General features: G+C 42.1%; 1 protein-coding gene across 1 annotated transcript; it reads right to left on the bottom strand.

The window, feature by feature from the left end:
* Positions 1 to 2,855: 2,855 nt before the first annotated feature.
* Positions 2,856 to 15,043, bottom strand: sag (S-antigen; retina and pineal gland (arrestin)). The gene is given in 16 exon segments (NM_203742.1): positions 2,856 to 3,344; positions 4,591 to 4,600; positions 5,107 to 5,159; positions 6,071 to 6,094; positions 6,425 to 6,502; positions 7,011 to 7,148; positions 7,291 to 7,363; positions 7,913 to 7,997; positions 8,094 to 8,229; positions 8,612 to 8,679; positions 9,962 to 10,021; positions 10,158 to 10,351; positions 10,656 to 10,700; positions 11,563 to 11,623; positions 13,458 to 13,550; positions 14,936 to 15,043. Coding segments are annotated over 15 exon segments (1,188 nt in total). The 5' UTR covers positions 13,518 to 13,550; positions 14,936 to 15,043; the 3' UTR covers positions 2,856 to 3,241.
* Between the last annotated feature and the right edge of the window lie 1,899 nt (positions 15,044 to 16,942).

Here is a 16,942-nt window from a genome sequence, read left to right as displayed (position 1 = left end):
ATGGAACCTCCCTTCTTCTAAACGGAGTGGGTGCCCTCGTGTCCGTTGGAAGGACCTACTGGTAAATAAAACATTAGAGAGGTTATTATATGATCCCCTTATATATTTATACATAGTTATCATGTCACCTCTTAAGCGCCTCTTCTCCAGTGTAAACAGACCCAACTTGGCCAGTCTTTCTTCATAACCGAGACTTTCCATACCCTTTACCAGCTTAGTTGCCCTTCTCTGGACCCTCTCTAGCTCAATAATGTCCCGTTTGAGCACTGGAGACCAAAACTGAACAGCATATTCTAGATGGGGCCTTACCAGTGCTCTGTAAAGGGGAAGAATAACCCCCTCCTCCCGTGAATCTATACCCCTTTTAATACAGCTCAGAACCTTGTTTGCCCTTGCAGCTGCTGCCTGGCATTGCTTGCTACAGCCAAGTTTATTATCTACAAGGACTCCAAGATCCTTCTCCATTATGGATTTGCCTAGTGCAGTCCCATTAAGGTTATACGGGGCTTGCATATTTTTACATCCCAGGTGCATGACCTTACATTTATCCACATTAAATCTCATCTGCCACTTAGCTGCCCAGATTGCCAGTTGGTCAAGATCCTGCTGCAGGGATGTCACATCCTGGATAGAATTGACTGGTCTGCAGAGTTTTGTGTCATCTGCAAACACTGATACATTACTCATAATACCCTCCCCTAAGTCATTTATGAACAAATTAAACAAAAGTGGACCCAGTACAGAACCCTGAGGGACCCCACTGAGAACCTTACTCCAAGTAGAGAATGTGCCATTAACAACCACCCTCTGTACCCGATCCTGTAGCCAGTTTTCTATCCATGTGCAAACGACTTCACTAAGACCAATAGACCTTAGCTTAGAAAGCAGTCGTTTGTGGGGAACGGTATCAAATGCTTTGGCAAAATCCAAATAGATTATATCTACTGCATCCCCACTGTCCAGCTTCTTACTTACCTCATCATAAAAAGCAATTAAATTGGTCTGACATGACCTGTCCTTCATAAAGCCATGCTGATTACTGCTCATAATGCCATTCTCCACTACATAATTTTGAATGTGATCCCTTAACAAGCCTTCAAATAACTTGCCCACCACGGATGTCAAACTTACAGGCCTATAATTGCCAGGCTGAGATCTTATTCCCTTTTTAAATATGGGAGTGACATTCGCCTTCTTCCAATCACTAGGTACCATACCTGATGAAAGAGAGTCTGAGAATATCAGAAACAAGGGCCACTGCAATTCTGCCCTTAGCTCTCTCAGTACCCGAAGTAATCACAGCCACATCTAGGAACCTTAATAAGGGTTCTAAATTTAAAAAAAAATTGGGGTCTCCACACAAGAATAAACAAATCCCCAATTAACTTGCTCAGATTTAATGTTTATTTAAGGTTTAAATTATTTTTTAATGATCCAAATGACAGATTCCTTATCTGGAAACCCCAGGTTCCATGTATTTTGGATAATAGATCCTATACCTGTCTTAGGCTCATGCCACACCAGGCGTAGGGCTGATTTTTTCGGCAAGCGGAAAAACGCTTGCCGAAAATTCAGCCCTACGCCTGCTACTTGTGCCTGCACCCGAATGAATGGAATACGCTCGGGTGCAGGCACATGTAGCCGATATACGCAAGAAAACGCGAGACTTTGCATTCTCGCGCGTTTTCGTGCGTATATCGGCTACATGTGCCTGCACCCGAGCGTATTCCATTCATTCGGGTGCAGGCACAAGTAGCAGGCGTAGGGCTGATTTTTCGGCAAGCGTTTTTCCGCTTGCCGAAAAAATCAGCCCTACGCCTGGTGTGGCATCAGCCTTAAGTAGCAGAAAGGGACGTATAATGATTTATAAGCACTTTATAATAAAAAATTAAAGCCAGTTGTTTTTTTCCCATTCAACCAATAAGTAAAAGCCACTGGTATTCCAAGCACTTTGTAACCGTCTTATAGAGAAATCTGCCCATTTCTGGTTCACTAGTCTCCCCTGCAGTAATAACAGTGTTATATTGGGTCTTGCTGTAGGTACCCCGACATCACGCTCCCACTCTCTATGGAGGCTGATAGTGAAACTGTATATTAACTGCCTTTTTATTGCCACTAGGCTCATAAAACATAAAAATGCAAGAAAGTGGCAAAATTCTTCTAGACCATGTTCAATGACTAGAAAACCAGAGTGTTCTCAAATAATGATAGTAGTGATTGCCAGGAAGTAATGGTGTGCATCATGTCTGACATGGGCAGAGAATATTTATTGTGCAGCTGATCTATCCATCTTGAGGCCTATGGAGAGATATAGCCCTCTAATGGATTATTATATTTTCAGCCTAGTACTTGGCTCCATAGGGGTCTTTGTATGGCACCATCATTGAATACAATGTGGCCTGCCAATTCGGGTCCTTCAGACCGATTCACCAGCTTATCTGCCCATGTATGGGGCCCTCCGATGGGTCTACCTGACTGATATCTGCCTAAAAATTGTGCAGATGTGATTTTTTTCCCATTGGATCAATGAGCTGATGTAGTCCTTGCAGGCTGAGAATCAGCCCCTTGTGGCATTAGCCTTGGAGAGCAATGACTTTCTGCCTTGGTTCTGTAATGTACAAAGGTCTCCTGTGATTGGTGCCCTAGAGATGACATGGTTACCTATAGAGAAATGAATAGTTGTGATAGTTGTGTGTGAGACGAGGCTCAGGCACACATCCCCAAAGCGTGTCAGCAGTACAGCAGTGCCCTCTGGCTTGTCTATGAAAGGAATTGTCTGCCTTCACTGGGTATCACTTGAACTGAAACCCAATGTAATTTGTGTGTGTGTGATATATAATATAACAAGGATTATATAGAATCGTACTGCCACCTGGTTTATTTGGGTTACATCAAAGGTGTTACAACTTCTTTGATTGCTGTTGTTGTAAGCTAGTACATACAGTAGGAATGCATTAAATACACACAGTCCTTGCTGATACTGATCAGAATCTTACAATCTAAATCGGGTCAGAATCAGATAAGCAATGACTTGTTTTGTTCCATTTTCTTCAATCAATCAATCCTGACTCTAACATTTCTACATAAAGAGCTTTCTCCATTGTGGGGGGTGTGCTCATGTCAAGGTAATATAGAAGAAGGAGGGCATGAAGAGACCTAGATCAATGCATGGTCTGTGCTATGCAACATGCTACAGGGTACTAGATACTGGGTCACAGCCAGAGATGGGGAATTGCATATCCTATTTCTCATCATCCTCCTCTTCCTCCTTTTCTTCAGCTTGCAGTTCATCCTTGAGTTGATCACGGGCAAATTCTTCAAACACCATGTCATCATCCTGCTCACTAAGCAGCACAGAAGGAGAACATTGTTAACCTGTCTATAGTCACCAAGTGAAAACTCACTAATAGGTACTAGGTGCAGACACAGCAGTTGTGATTTTATTAGGCCACATTTACACAGCGGGCAAAATAAGGCAATTGCATGAGGCATTGTGCTGATAGCCGCTGCACCATGATTAGAATGCTTCATGCATTAGGCAGTGCTCTGTTTAAGAGGGATGGAGGGTACATAGGCCTCCCCTTTCCACATCCTACCTTATGTGCCATTCAGACTCAGGGCAGAATGAAGCGCCCAGGGGGCACAAGGGCTTCAGGAATGCACCCCTTAATGCTCTTTCAGTTGCACCCATGTGGTTAATAATGACCCCTGTTATCCCTTTCCCTGAGGCTATACCTCACTCATCCTCCCACAATCAACCTGATCCATACACTTTGAACCAGCTGGTTCATGTCACCAGGCACAACATCAGATAAATAGACATGAGTGAACTAATACAGTTTTGTGGAAAATCACAGTTTTGCCAGCTGTGAGACTATTTGCCCAGACTAGAATTTTACTGTGTGTTCTGTTTTGGTAGAAAGAAAACACAGCCTGTTACACCGGCAAAAGATGTCATTATTATCTGCAGACCCGGAATTGTGGCAAGGCCACACCTAATATATGGAGCACTGGGGGTGGGACGCACAGCACATCCTGTCCCCAGTTCTCCATATGAGACCTACAAGGATGCGCTTGTGTTCGGAGAAAGGGGGAGGCCTATGGGCACCCGAAAAAGAAATCCAGCGCTGATTATACATCCCTTGCCTTCCACATGAAACATTGGGAAGGGAGATCCCCGCAGCCTTCCCATGTGTATCTAAGGAACTGCCTGAGTGCAGGTTTAGAAGGAATGGGAGATTTTTCCCTATGAATAACGTTGTAGCATATTGGAAAGGAGGTCCTCTAACCCCTAACAAGGTGGGGCAATGTATCAGCTACTGCACACCTGAAAACCCCTTAAGCACAATGTTATTTCACCTTTCCATTAACTCCACTGCATTTTGGCCAAATTGTGCTAAATATTCACTGAAACTCTCACAGATAAATAACTGCAATAAAATAATTTGCTTCAAATAAAACCAAATGAAATATTCTACACATTTAATACTAATAGTGGCCGTGCATGTGTGTTCTCAGGGTCTATGTTTCTATCACCGTAATGCCCAGATTTCTCTAGGAATGGATAAATAGACCATGTACAGATCTTACCTTTCCTTGGCTGCCATCAGTCAGGGAGGAGGAATTAAAAGAAAGAAGAAAAATAATAGTCACTGCTGATGGCAGGGTGCTTGGGTGCTGAATTGCTTATAGCACTAACACTAGGGTGTGATCCATCTATGTGGCTATGCACAGCCTGAATATTGTTAGCCGCAGCCCCAAAACCAATTTTTTCAACAGCAACAGCATCAGTCATTTCCCTTTCATTTACCAGATCATCAGAAAAATCAGGGTCACATCGCCTACTATGGCTGTGTCTCGATTAAAGGCAATCAGCTGGTAAAGTGCTGCCCTGCTGCATGATTAGTTAGGGGTCTTCCTGCTTTCTCAATCATCTACTGATCTTTCCTTCCTTACTTGCCATTGCTGGAAAATATGGATGCTGGTGAGGGTTTTCACTCTAGTTAGCTAATATAAGGGTCAGCTGATTAAAAATGAATTTCTTTTTTGCAATTAAACCAAGGCTGTTCTTTAGTGTGCCCTAAAGTGACATTCATAATCACTCACCGCTCTCTGGGTTTGGATGCATGAGAATGAATGGAAGCTCCGTAGAAACCTCACTGTGGAGAATAATAATGAGATATATTAAACTGACATCTATATATCTATCTATCTATCTATCACTATTTCAGTTATGAGGATATTAGTCACCAAAGGGTTCCTGTTACAACATACCTAAAAAGATGAACTCTCATAGACAACAGATAGGTTTACCTATGTAGGTAGGTGTACGTTAGATTTTCTGGGGCTGATTTATGAATATAAGTGCTTTAATAGCACAATTGCAATTGGAAATAGCAGCCAATCATCAGTAAACTTGGAACAGTCTACAAGTTTGAAAGCCCCTGATTGTCTGCTGATGGCAACGACACTTGTACATTTAGCACCATCCATGTTTAGTGGTCTCTCTTTATTAATATATGTTTATAGGGAGATTGCAGACTTGCTCACACAAAGTTTATAGTCTGGGCTGTTTTTGGTTCTGCCATGCCTGGCCAGGGTGGAGCAAAAGTAAAATCATTGCGGTCACATGATCTGGATATAGGGGAAGTGGAAATGGGTGGTCAACCCTTAAGGCCACACAGCAGTATGGAGCCCCACATTAATCTGTTAAAACCTTAGGAAGTTTTTCTGTCAGAAATATATCAGCGATTGGTGTTTATTGGCATTTAGACATCAAATCACCCCACTGCTTTACGTTTTACAAGACATACTGAACCTTCTTCACATTTACCTGTTATTAGAATTATTGTTTTAATGGTGGTGCATATCTAATTTAAGGTTGTACAGTGCTGAGCAACAATAATCTTAAAGTGGCCATACACGTGCAGATTTCAGCTCCTGATTCAAGTTCTTTAGACAGCCCTAGTCCTATCTGCCCAAAAATCTGCCAGGTGTTGTTCGGGCAGATTTGCTCCTCATTCTGACTGAGTAACTAAACCTTTAGTTTAATAAGTAACACAAGAGGTACCTTGAGGTCATGTCTCCCAGTAGTCTGTCAGAAAGCATAGAAAAGAAAAAAACATGATGACTGATTAAAATTTGCTTTGTTTTCTCTAGCATTTATGAAGGAGTCACTGGCTAAGTTTACAGTTTCAGCCTTGCATGAATAGGCTGTATTTTCCCCTATGCCGGTATAATTGCAGAGAAGGATAGTTCATTCCACACAATAAGCCAACAAGCAGTGCTATGTGGCACTAAATACACTTAATAAGATGAGATATATTTGAATTAATTTTCAAGCCTTCATACAAAGGAAAATGCAAACTGAAAGGAAATCTAGTTTATAATCACAGGCAGAATGATGGAAACTATGGAAATATACCCAGAAACAGTGAGGGTCACTTTGATCTTGTAGTCGACCAGGATTCCCATGACAGTACGGTCAATGCCTTCCTTAAGCCTGTGGGTAAGAGATGTAGGTGAGTGACAAGTGCTGGGGTCTCAGTGGTAGAAATATACTGTGTGGCCTCACAGACAGCAGGCTGGGTGGGATATTCACTTTTTCCCTGCTATACGGTTAGAAGATTTGAAAGCTTATTTACAAATACCAGGGAAGGGTGCAAGGTGCAAAATACAGGAAAAACTGTTTTTCACAGATTTTACCCTTTCCCACCTACGGGTGCAGGAGAAGCGCAAGGACCTGCCCTTTCCATATGAACACAGCACTACCTGCTCTCAGTAGCGCTACATTCACAAAGGGTGTGTTACTGTATTTGTGGAAGTACATAGGAACTACATCATGGGCCGTATCTCTTATTTATGTCCCGCTAAATATTTTTTTTCTATTTTATATCCAAAGTCCAAACCAAACAGGATGTGCTCCATCAAACCACCAAATATTTAATATCCATAAACACAAAAAAAGTAAATCAAATATTGGTCTTATGACAGCAGAGCTATTAACTCACAGAGTGCTGGAAGCCAGGTTGGTGTCCTCATGTTTGAGTTTCCCATCTAGTGCAATTTCTCTCTTCTCCCGATTGTATGCCAGCAGGGGCAGTAGGGTGAAGGTGTGATTATAGGAAGCCTTTGAAGGTACCTTGTCCCTGAGGGAACAGGAGTGAACATGAACCATAAAAAATTATGATTTTAACTGCTGACAGTTTCTATGAACTGAACATTCCCAGGAGAGGAGACCATTGACGCTGATAGTTATTTTACAGTCTGATAAAAGGTAGGGTTACTCACTGAGAATCCTCCAAAGCCACCGTCTTGATGTAGTAGTCACTGGAATACAGCACCACATTACTTACTTGTTCCACTGTAGGAAAAGGCACACATTCATGTTAATCAGGAACTTTAAGAAATAACATTATATTTTAAACATGTACCTGATTACAGAACTGGGCAAAAAATTTCCTGAGGAAATACTACTCGGCCTAACAACCCTCAAAGACCCCCAGATGCTCATTTGTGAACTCACAACCACCATGTACCTCCATCCAATTGTCCATTCTCTCTTGCAATTGAGCCCCCTTCCCTCTTGTGCTCTAGGTAGCTGCCTATGCTGCCTACCCCTAGTTCTGACCCTGCCTGATATATGTGTGTGTGTATATATATATATAGCCTTAACAGTACACAATATAATTCCAAACATATTTAAAAATACTTTGGCCTTTATATTAAATGTAGGGTGGTCATCAAACAAAACTGTGTGATAATAAGTTACTGATTAATCATATGCCAATGGGACGAGAATAAAGTCAATGAACTCCTCCATCTTTTCCCCTTATCCTTGTACCTGTAGCAGAACCTCATCCTCCCACCCAGTGTAGCCAACACATTATAGACCAGCGTCACTTGAGGTTACCTGAGGCAGATATTTTCTTCACTGTTTTGTCGGAGTTGTTGGTCACGCTGACAGACACAGAGATTGGCTCCCCATGATAAAACACCTAAAGCCAATGTTGAGATTGTGAGATTGAGACTGTGAGTAACATTAATGATCGGAGTACTGTACCCCAGGTAGTTCCACAGGACAGTTCTCTTACCTCCTTAGGCAGAGAGGCCGTCAGATGCAGAGGCTTGTCTGACATAAAGAACTGCCAAGATGTCTCCGCTCTGGGTTTAGGCCCTGGCTGATCGGGCGCATATTGAATTTTGCGGATCATAAGTCGAACAGAGTTCCTGAGAAGGGAGAATGTTAGTGATCAGTGGAGAGGTCTTTGAGCTATTGTATCTTTTAAGTTCATATAACAGAATGACCCATCTGTGTTTTCAAACAGAGGGAAGTAAAACAGGCAATTCATTGACAAAAAAAAAATCCTCCAAAAATATATGTTTTAAAGAACTAAATAATTTAGCTGCGGGGGATTTCTATCCCTGTGTATACCAAATGTATGACTGTACTGGGACATATTCACTGCTGAAGTTTCACCTTATAAATAACTTATTTTTGCTATAATTATAATTGATACATAAAGAGAAAGTGTATTCTTCAGAACAGATATATCTGTACAGCCCTACATATAATTATTATCACACATGCACATATCCTGTTACCACTTACTTTTTGTGAATTCTGTCTTCTAAATTGTTTGTAGCAAATGCCTTAATTTCAAAATCCACACCGCAGGCCTGAAATGAATGGAGACATATGAAGCGTGGCTTGAACTAGACAGATCAACCTTGTTACGGAGTTATGGGTGTCAGCCATATGCTTGCCCAGACTGGCAATCTGTGGGTTCTAGAAAATGCCAGAGGGGCTGCTGTAAGATGCCATAGACAGTCACTATTTATTGGGCTGGTTGGCGGCTGTTTGCGCCTCTATGTACTTTGAATGCTATGGCATATTTTGGCCTGGCCATAAGTCCCCATTATTATCCTAGTACACTTATATTGAGCTGTTTGAAGTAAACCACATACAAGTGCTCTGTGTGTGTAAGGGGACTTTAATTCATTTTAAGAGAGCAAAATCTAGTTGGGTCCTATAGGGCTATAGGGCTACACATATGGAAAACTGAATAATTAGCTTGGCCAGTGATCTCTATTGATTTGTTACTGGCTGATCAGGAAGAGAAGGGAAATGCAGAATGATAGTTTGCTTGGAAACATTTATCATTTACACTATATAAACTTGATTTTGTAGCACCTACGTTCATTGTCAATTGTTTTTATTATAATTGTCTGAATATGAATCCAGAAATCATCAGAATCGTAGAGACTGGGCTCTAACTAGAGAAACTCTGTGTTTAATGAGATAGATTTATGTTTGCACCAACGCTACGACTAAATTCCTCCCCTGAAAGCCAATGCAGCAAAGCTTTGTATAGATAAGCAATGAAATGTGCCAAGTGTTTATGAATCAAATAAGATTTGTGTCTTTCAATAACCTGAGATGTCAAAGTTTGTTATTTCTATCTTGTGGTTCAGCCAGGAAGCAAAACTGCTCAATACAAGTTTCCATAAATATTCAGCAAATTGCATGTATATATGATCAAAAGCAAAATGCTCTAGAAACCCCAAGAGAGAGTGAGAATGTGGAGCATTATTATTCCTCATTAGAATTAAAAGATAACAAAGTTATCTTGAACTAGTTTGGACTGCATGTCCTCCTCTCATAGTCTGTTTGCAGGGGTCGAGGGCTTGTTATTTGAGTCTCTCTTCCCCCATACTTTCTGTATTACATAACAATGGCTCAGGCACCTATGCTCAGTGCTTTATGCTGCTTTTATTTTTGGCTGTATGAAGGGGACAAAATGTAACATGATTGGGAGGCATGGCCAGTTGAAAGTGGCTAAACATGGCAAACACCAGGCTGAGATGCAACAGGAACAACCCATATCTTGAAAATTCTGTTTTTATTGCTAACGGCAAAGGATTCTGGGATTTGATCATCTTGAATGCAGAATTTCCATACCTTGCCCACATCTGTGGGAGCTGGCTGAAGAGACACAGAGCATGGCAGATAATCAGGGAACTGCAGGAGACATAAAAATGATAAGAGAATATGAAATCTCCAGGGTTGTGGAACGCCATTATAATCCATAGCAACTAGCAGAACTTTCTCACACACACGGCACAGTGCTATGGCTAAAGACAGGGTTAGGCCTTACCTGCAGCAGAAATGGGTATGCATTATTCCCTAATTTCTTCATCAGCCTCTCCTGAACTTTGGTCAAGGCCTTGGGGTCCTCTACTGGTGGGTAAATTTGAGTCCGAGCAAAGTAAAGGTCTTTACGGAAGGTTAGGCCAATAACATCAATGTCCTCTTGGCCATAACGGAAAGCACAGGTAAGGGTGACGTACACTGAAAAGTGAACAACAGCAATGTCATAGGTGTTCTTACAGATGCAGAAGGCCAAGGTATTCACTTACCAATTAAATCTAACTAAAGTCTTTATTTGATGTTGTACAGAAATATCTGGAATTCATTGTGGGGGGGGGTTCAAAAACGATTGGTATTTACCAAGAATGACATATTTTACTGTACGCTGCCTACATCTTCAACCAGGAACTGCAAATTCACTGCTCACTTGGTTCTGTCACATCTAGTATTACTAATACATTACTAATTTATGAATTTGCATCTAATAAACATCACCATCACCCACCTTTTTTTCCTTTAAGAAGGTCGGGATCCACTAGAACAACTCCATCTGTATAATAAATGCATATGAGAGATATAAAGCAAAATCAATAGTGTAGAACGTTATGTAACAAAGATTCTACAATTTCTACAACAGTTTCTGTGACAAATGGCATATTATTTCATGAATAATGTACCCCCTATTGTAAAATATAAGGATATTCTAACTTACCCAGGAGTTCCAAAGGCCAAGTTCTTTTATACAGGTCATGGTACTCCGAGGTGACTTTTAATCTCCTCATATTTTACAACAGGGAGTGATTTATTTATTATAATTAGGGATGCACCGAATTCGGGATTTGGCCTTTTTTGGAAGGATTCTGAATCCATGCTTCTGGCCGAACAAAATCTGAATCCAAAAAATGTTTTTGTCACGTAAACACGGAAGTTGAAAATGCAACCCTTCCGTAAGCTAATTAGCACATGCTAACACACACACAAATTCTCATTGTTGCAAAGATGAGGGGCTTTCAGTTCAAGGGTCCTTGAAAATTTATGGAGGCTGCTGGGTACAGGCCTGATTTACCATCTTACCAATGACATTGTATAGTATCGGAGAACTACTCAGGAAAAAAAATGTTCTGAATACAAACACACAGGCACAGTTATTTGGGCAATACTGAATATTCCTGTTTTTCTTTACTTGCAGTGCCAACCCAGATAACTTATTTTGAAAGTGGAACAACATATCAGTTTCAGGGAAAATGATATTTTTCTTATAGATTTTGCCATTTCTGCCCAAATATGTTTAGGATCTTTAGGTGGTATTTTGATCTATAGTAATATCAACCTAATATTGTGATATAACATTATAATATTAGCTAAGTATAAGAACAATACTCTACAAATGCTCTAAGCCACATAGAACTTACCTACTGGGTCCACAGATTCCACATGATCAACATAATCCCTTTTGCCCAGGTACACGCTCACCTGTCAGAACAGAGACCAATGTATTGATATTCAGCTATTTTTTTTTAGGAAAAGCTATTGCTATGGTGTGGGAGTAGCATTGGAGAGGGCAATGCATTGGTTTTGCACCATAGGGACAATCTTTCCTTGGTTCTGCCACCAGGTGGACTTTGTGAGTAAGGGCTGGGCAGCTCATTGCTGTTGGCTCTACAGTGCATTTAATTAAACAGCTAAGGACTGTACAATGGATAGGTCTGAGAATATAAGAGATACAGGAACATTATACAGTATCAGTGTTATCCTTGGGAAAGTAAGTCATGCATTACTCTGTGGCACAACGGAGTGTGTAATACCTCATTCTGTAAGATAGTAGGATGGGCATGCAATGCGTTGTTGTGTAGGACTGTGGGGCATGCAATGCATTGCTGTGTAGGACTGTGAGGAGTGCAATGCATTGCTGTGTAAGACTGTGGGGCATGCAATGCACTGCTGTGTAAGACTGTGGGGCATGCAATGCATTGCTGTGTAGGACTGTGGGGAGTGCAATGCATTGCTGTGTAGGACTGTGGGGCGTGTAATGCATTGCTGTGTAGGACTGTGGGGAGTGCAATGCGTTGCTGTGTAGGACTGTGGGGAGTGCAATGCGTTGCTGTGTAGGACTGTGGGGAGTGCAATGCGTTGCTGTGTAGGACTGTGGGGAGTGCAATGCGTTGCTGTGTAGGACTGTGGGGAGTGCAATGCGTTGCTGTGTAGGACTGTGGGGAGTGCAATGTGTTGCTGTGTAGGACTGTGGGGAGTGCAATGCGTTGCTGTGTAGGACTGTGGGGAGTGCAATGCGTTGCTGTGTAGGACTGTGGGGAGTGCAATGCGTTGCTGTGTAGGACTGTGGGGAGTGCAATGCGTTGCTGTGTAGGACTGTGGGGAGTGCAATGCGTTGCTGTGTAGGACTGTGGGGCATGCAATGCGTTGCTGTGTAGGACTGTGGGGAGTGTAATGCGTTGCTGTGTAGGACTGTGGGGAGTGCAATGCGTTGCTGTGTAGGACTGTGGGGAGTGCAATGCATTGCTGTGTAGGACTCTGGGGCGTGTGATGTATGATATGCATGTGTCTGTGCAACAGTGGGCTTGTGCAGTGTTTGGTGGGAGTGTGAGACATACAAATTCACTGTCCTTAGAGACCTTGGCATACACAGTTTTTATCTTCTGTAATCCAGTAAGGTATACTGTTATTCTAAGAAACCGTGAGCCATGTAAATGAATTCCTCTGTGGAACAGTGAGCTGGCATATTGTGTGTGCTCTTTGGTATGTAGTCGCAGGATATGCATTGCATTAGTAGAACAGTAATGTGTGTGCAAATGTGTTGTTCCATGGCATGACGGGCTGCACTGCAGGCCCAGACTGGGATTCAAAATAGGCCCTTGCGTTTTAAATAAACAGGCCCAATCAGCCGAGAGAGAGAGAGAGAGAGAGAGAGAGAGAGAGAGAGAGAGAGAGAGAGAGAGAGAGAGAGAGAGAGAGGAGAGAGAGAGAGACAGAGACAATGTAGTGGTAGATATAAAGGAGAGGGTGTGCAACAGAATGGATTGCAGAGGGTTTTGCAATGGGATACATTTAATGGCAGGTAGATCACCGTGGATTGCTTTAGAGGCAGGAGATGTGCAATGTATTCAGTTTAGGTACAGGGGTGTGTGCAATGGATTAGTCTGTGAGACAGCCATGTTGGCAATAGAGAAGAAGCATGGCCAGTTGCTTAGGTCCTACATTCTCTGCCCCCAACAAAATAAAATGATTAGTGCAACTTGTGGTACATAATACTTGTATATACAGTAGCCCCTGATCCATAAGAAGTGCTTACCGCCTTATCCCGGGAGGTCTTCTTATAGATGACATGTCTGGATTTCTTATCACCACTCATAATGTGACGCGCAGATCACTGACTGCTGAACACCTGTCGGGGCAAAACTAGCAGAATGAGACCCCCTACAATATCCACAAAGCAGCAACAGATCTTCAGCCTGGCATTACAGCATGCTGTCATTTCAAGAGATGAAGCATTCATTTCCCCTTTATGTTTTTTGCAATAAACCCGACATATATATTGGGCTTTAGTGAACAGACTTAATCCTGACAAAGGGACAATATTCCATGACCACTCTTTACAGCCTCACCAACAGAGGGGTCGTAATCTTATTAGGATCCCATATTTCTTTATACAGGGCCAAATAATTAAATAGATACAGGCCAAACAGCTCTGAATCATTTGTAAACCCAATGGTCCCAAAGAGACAGTATGATCAAATCTGAACTGAGAGATGGTCTATTAAATGTACCCACCAAGCAGCATATGGGCTGGGGAGTTCTCCGATTATGGCTGCCAGGCCCATCTCCCATGGCTGTTACACCTATTGCTAAACTTTAGCTCCAACCCAAAATATCCAAATCCACAGAATGCTGGGCCTTGTAGCTAAGCACAAGCTAGAGAACCAATTCAGTGTTAAAGGAGTTAACTTCTTATCAACTTTCCAACTTTCATTTATTCTTGCCTCATTTTGCCTTTAAGGCACCAATATCTTTGTCTAACTTGGTAGGTGCTTACACTATATACCTCTGTATAGCAATCAGTGCCATACACCTATTTATACCATATAAACACTATTGGTATGACAGAAGTGGTGAGAGCACTCCTCTTGCCAGACTTTTACATTAGCAATAGGATAAATAGCAGCTGAAATGCACAGCAGGGGGTAAGGTCATAACTAGGGGTCCCATAGGTGCCTAGGGCAAAATCTTCCATGTCACTGACAAACAGGTAGTTAACTAATGATCATGAGTTTCAGCTTGCCTATCCACCCATATTCCTCAGCTACTGGCTTACTGATGGTAGGTCCCCATTATTTACCATCCAACCTGCAGCACTTCAGCTGTTGGATGCTGGAAGTGGTAGTTTCACAACATCTGCAGGGTGAAGTTACACAGTCCTATACGTCTATAGGGAGTATCTAAAGAGCAGGCAATTAATAACATTGACATAAAGTATAATTTTTACTGCTTAAATGGCAGCCATAAAGACAGACCTACCCCCTGCATATGTAACTGAGGTTTGCCCACAAACCTTTTTTCATATTCTAACTTTACATGTTAGTTGCAATGGGTTTCCACAGGTCCCACAGCTCAGATTCAAAGGTGAACATCTGCACCCACTGTTTCTACACCTCAGTCCAAAGAGCCCTAGGAAGGCTATCATAGTCATAATGATAAGGCCATATAAATATGCTACTGAATAAAAAGGGAGGTAAAAACATAAAGGAGAGTAGTCAGGGAATCAGCACTAACCTGGCAAATGAAGAGCAGAGTTCCTGGGATGCAGTAAGGTAACCCTGCAATGAGAGGTCTAGTTTTGCTCTGCTTGATACTGCGCAGCTCCTACAGACTGAGATATCCTTGGTCTTGGTAATGGTACACAAGGTCCTCCCAGCAATATGTAGCAGCAGTAGCAGAAGGGTGGGGAGGAAAAGACGCCTTCCTAATCCCCAAACTGAGAGTGTAAAGTATAAGGATTAGGAGATGAGCCAGGAGTACCTGTGTCAGCAATGGGCAGAATTAGTTTTATAGGACAGAGCAGAAGGGATGAAGGTGGTGTGAGAATTACAGGATAGGAGTGATCCATGTTTCTAAATATCAACAGCAAGGGGCATGTGTAATTAGTGAGGTCAATGCTCGTGCCCAGAGGGAATGTTGAAATAGATGCCAGCGCTAAGATAGGCAGCCATACACCTACTAATAATATCTTTAGTATGATTATTGGCTTGTGTATGTACAATACGGTGCAATGCAATAAATATTACTGGAAAACATGATATGAACTTTGTAAAGTGTTTGTGATCTATTACTTTATCTAAGGTTATATTAAGGTTGCTATTCTCTGCACTTTGGGTCCTGTATTGGAAATGGAGCCATGGCTGCTGAGACAGAATGTTTAGTTTGACCCAGTTTGTGAGTTTCAGCAGTGCAAATGTGCTTAGTAGGCCCCCCGGAGCAGTCACTTGGATTTTGATTCACAGTTTGCTCTACATTTACCTATGATAACCTGCATTGGTTCTATACACGCACATCATCATGTGCAGCACTGAACTGAGATTTCTCTCAATGTTTAGCTGCATCTCCCAGCATCCTTGGCTGTCAATGGGATGTTGAAAGTTGCAGTCCAACAACTACCCCCAAACAAAGATAGAATCCCTGGCTATTCTGCAATGGCTGAAAGCTCTATGTTTAACCTCATATCTTTCTGGATGGGTGGAATTAATAGTTTAGATTTCATATATACATTTCTGTACAATGTGTTAAATTGCAGTTCCGGGTGAATTTGGAGCACCATTTAACAAATCGCACAGATGTAGGAACATCAGTTTGAAGAATTTAGCAGTTAAATTTGTGTAACTCCAACCTTTGAATAGAAATTGTTGCTGCAGGGTGATAGCAAAAAATGTAAAGAAATGTGTAGAGGCAGAGGTAATGTCTCTCTGGCCTGATACAACACTAGACGATAAGAAACAGGTGTTCCTTCTGGCAAGGCCCGATGGGTGCAGGTTGGTCTGAAAGACATGCTAGTTAGTAAAACTAACCTGTTATAGGTCACCTTAGGCAAAGGGCTGTAAATAGCAGCAGAGGCAGGGGCCTATGGGTGCAGCAGTGAAGGGACAATAGAAGCCTACGCTTTGCTGCTTACTGTTCCATGACTGTAAAGAAGTGCTGAAATAGGGTGTTGGTTATGGTTCTACTCAATATATTTGTCTTTATGGGAAAATATACTAGGCCTTTAGCAGTGTCAGGGAAGGTACAAGGTGCCTATGGCAGGGGGTAAGTACAGGGTTGCCCTGCCCGTGCTGTTCTGCACCTTGTGGCAGAATGAGATGAAGGGCACAGCCGTGACCAAGAAGCAAGTGCCAACTGAATAAGAACTAAGGGATGCAATTAGCCTTAGTGCTGTAGCTTAGTGCCTAGGGCATTAATGAAACGAGTAACAACATGGTTTAGAAATGAGCAGCTTGCAGACCTCGGGCTATTTATGGGGCCCCATAGTGATTTCCTGCGATTACATGTGCCATCTCATCATGCTGCATTCCCATTTGGCTGAAGCAGTGGATATCCCATAGGTACAATGGTCCTGCACGAAGCAATGGAACTCAGAGGGAATGCAGCAAGCTTTATGCTTTCTGACAAACATGATATTTATTTTTCCCTATAATATTAATCATCAGTAACTTGTATCTTGTTAGGTTCAGGGGTTCAGCCACTTTCACAGCACATTTGCTCATGGGCAATAACCCATATCCAGCAGTC

This window comes from Xenopus tropicalis, chromosome 5, assembly GCF_000004195.4.
Source record: "Xenopus tropicalis strain Nigerian chromosome 5, UCB_Xtro_10.0, whole genome shotgun sequence".
Classification (NCBI taxonomy): domain Eukaryota; kingdom Metazoa; phylum Chordata; class Amphibia; order Anura; family Pipidae; genus Xenopus; species Xenopus tropicalis.
The sequence above is the reverse complement of the archived record's forward strand: the minus strand, read 5'-3'. Positions and strand labels throughout refer to the sequence as shown.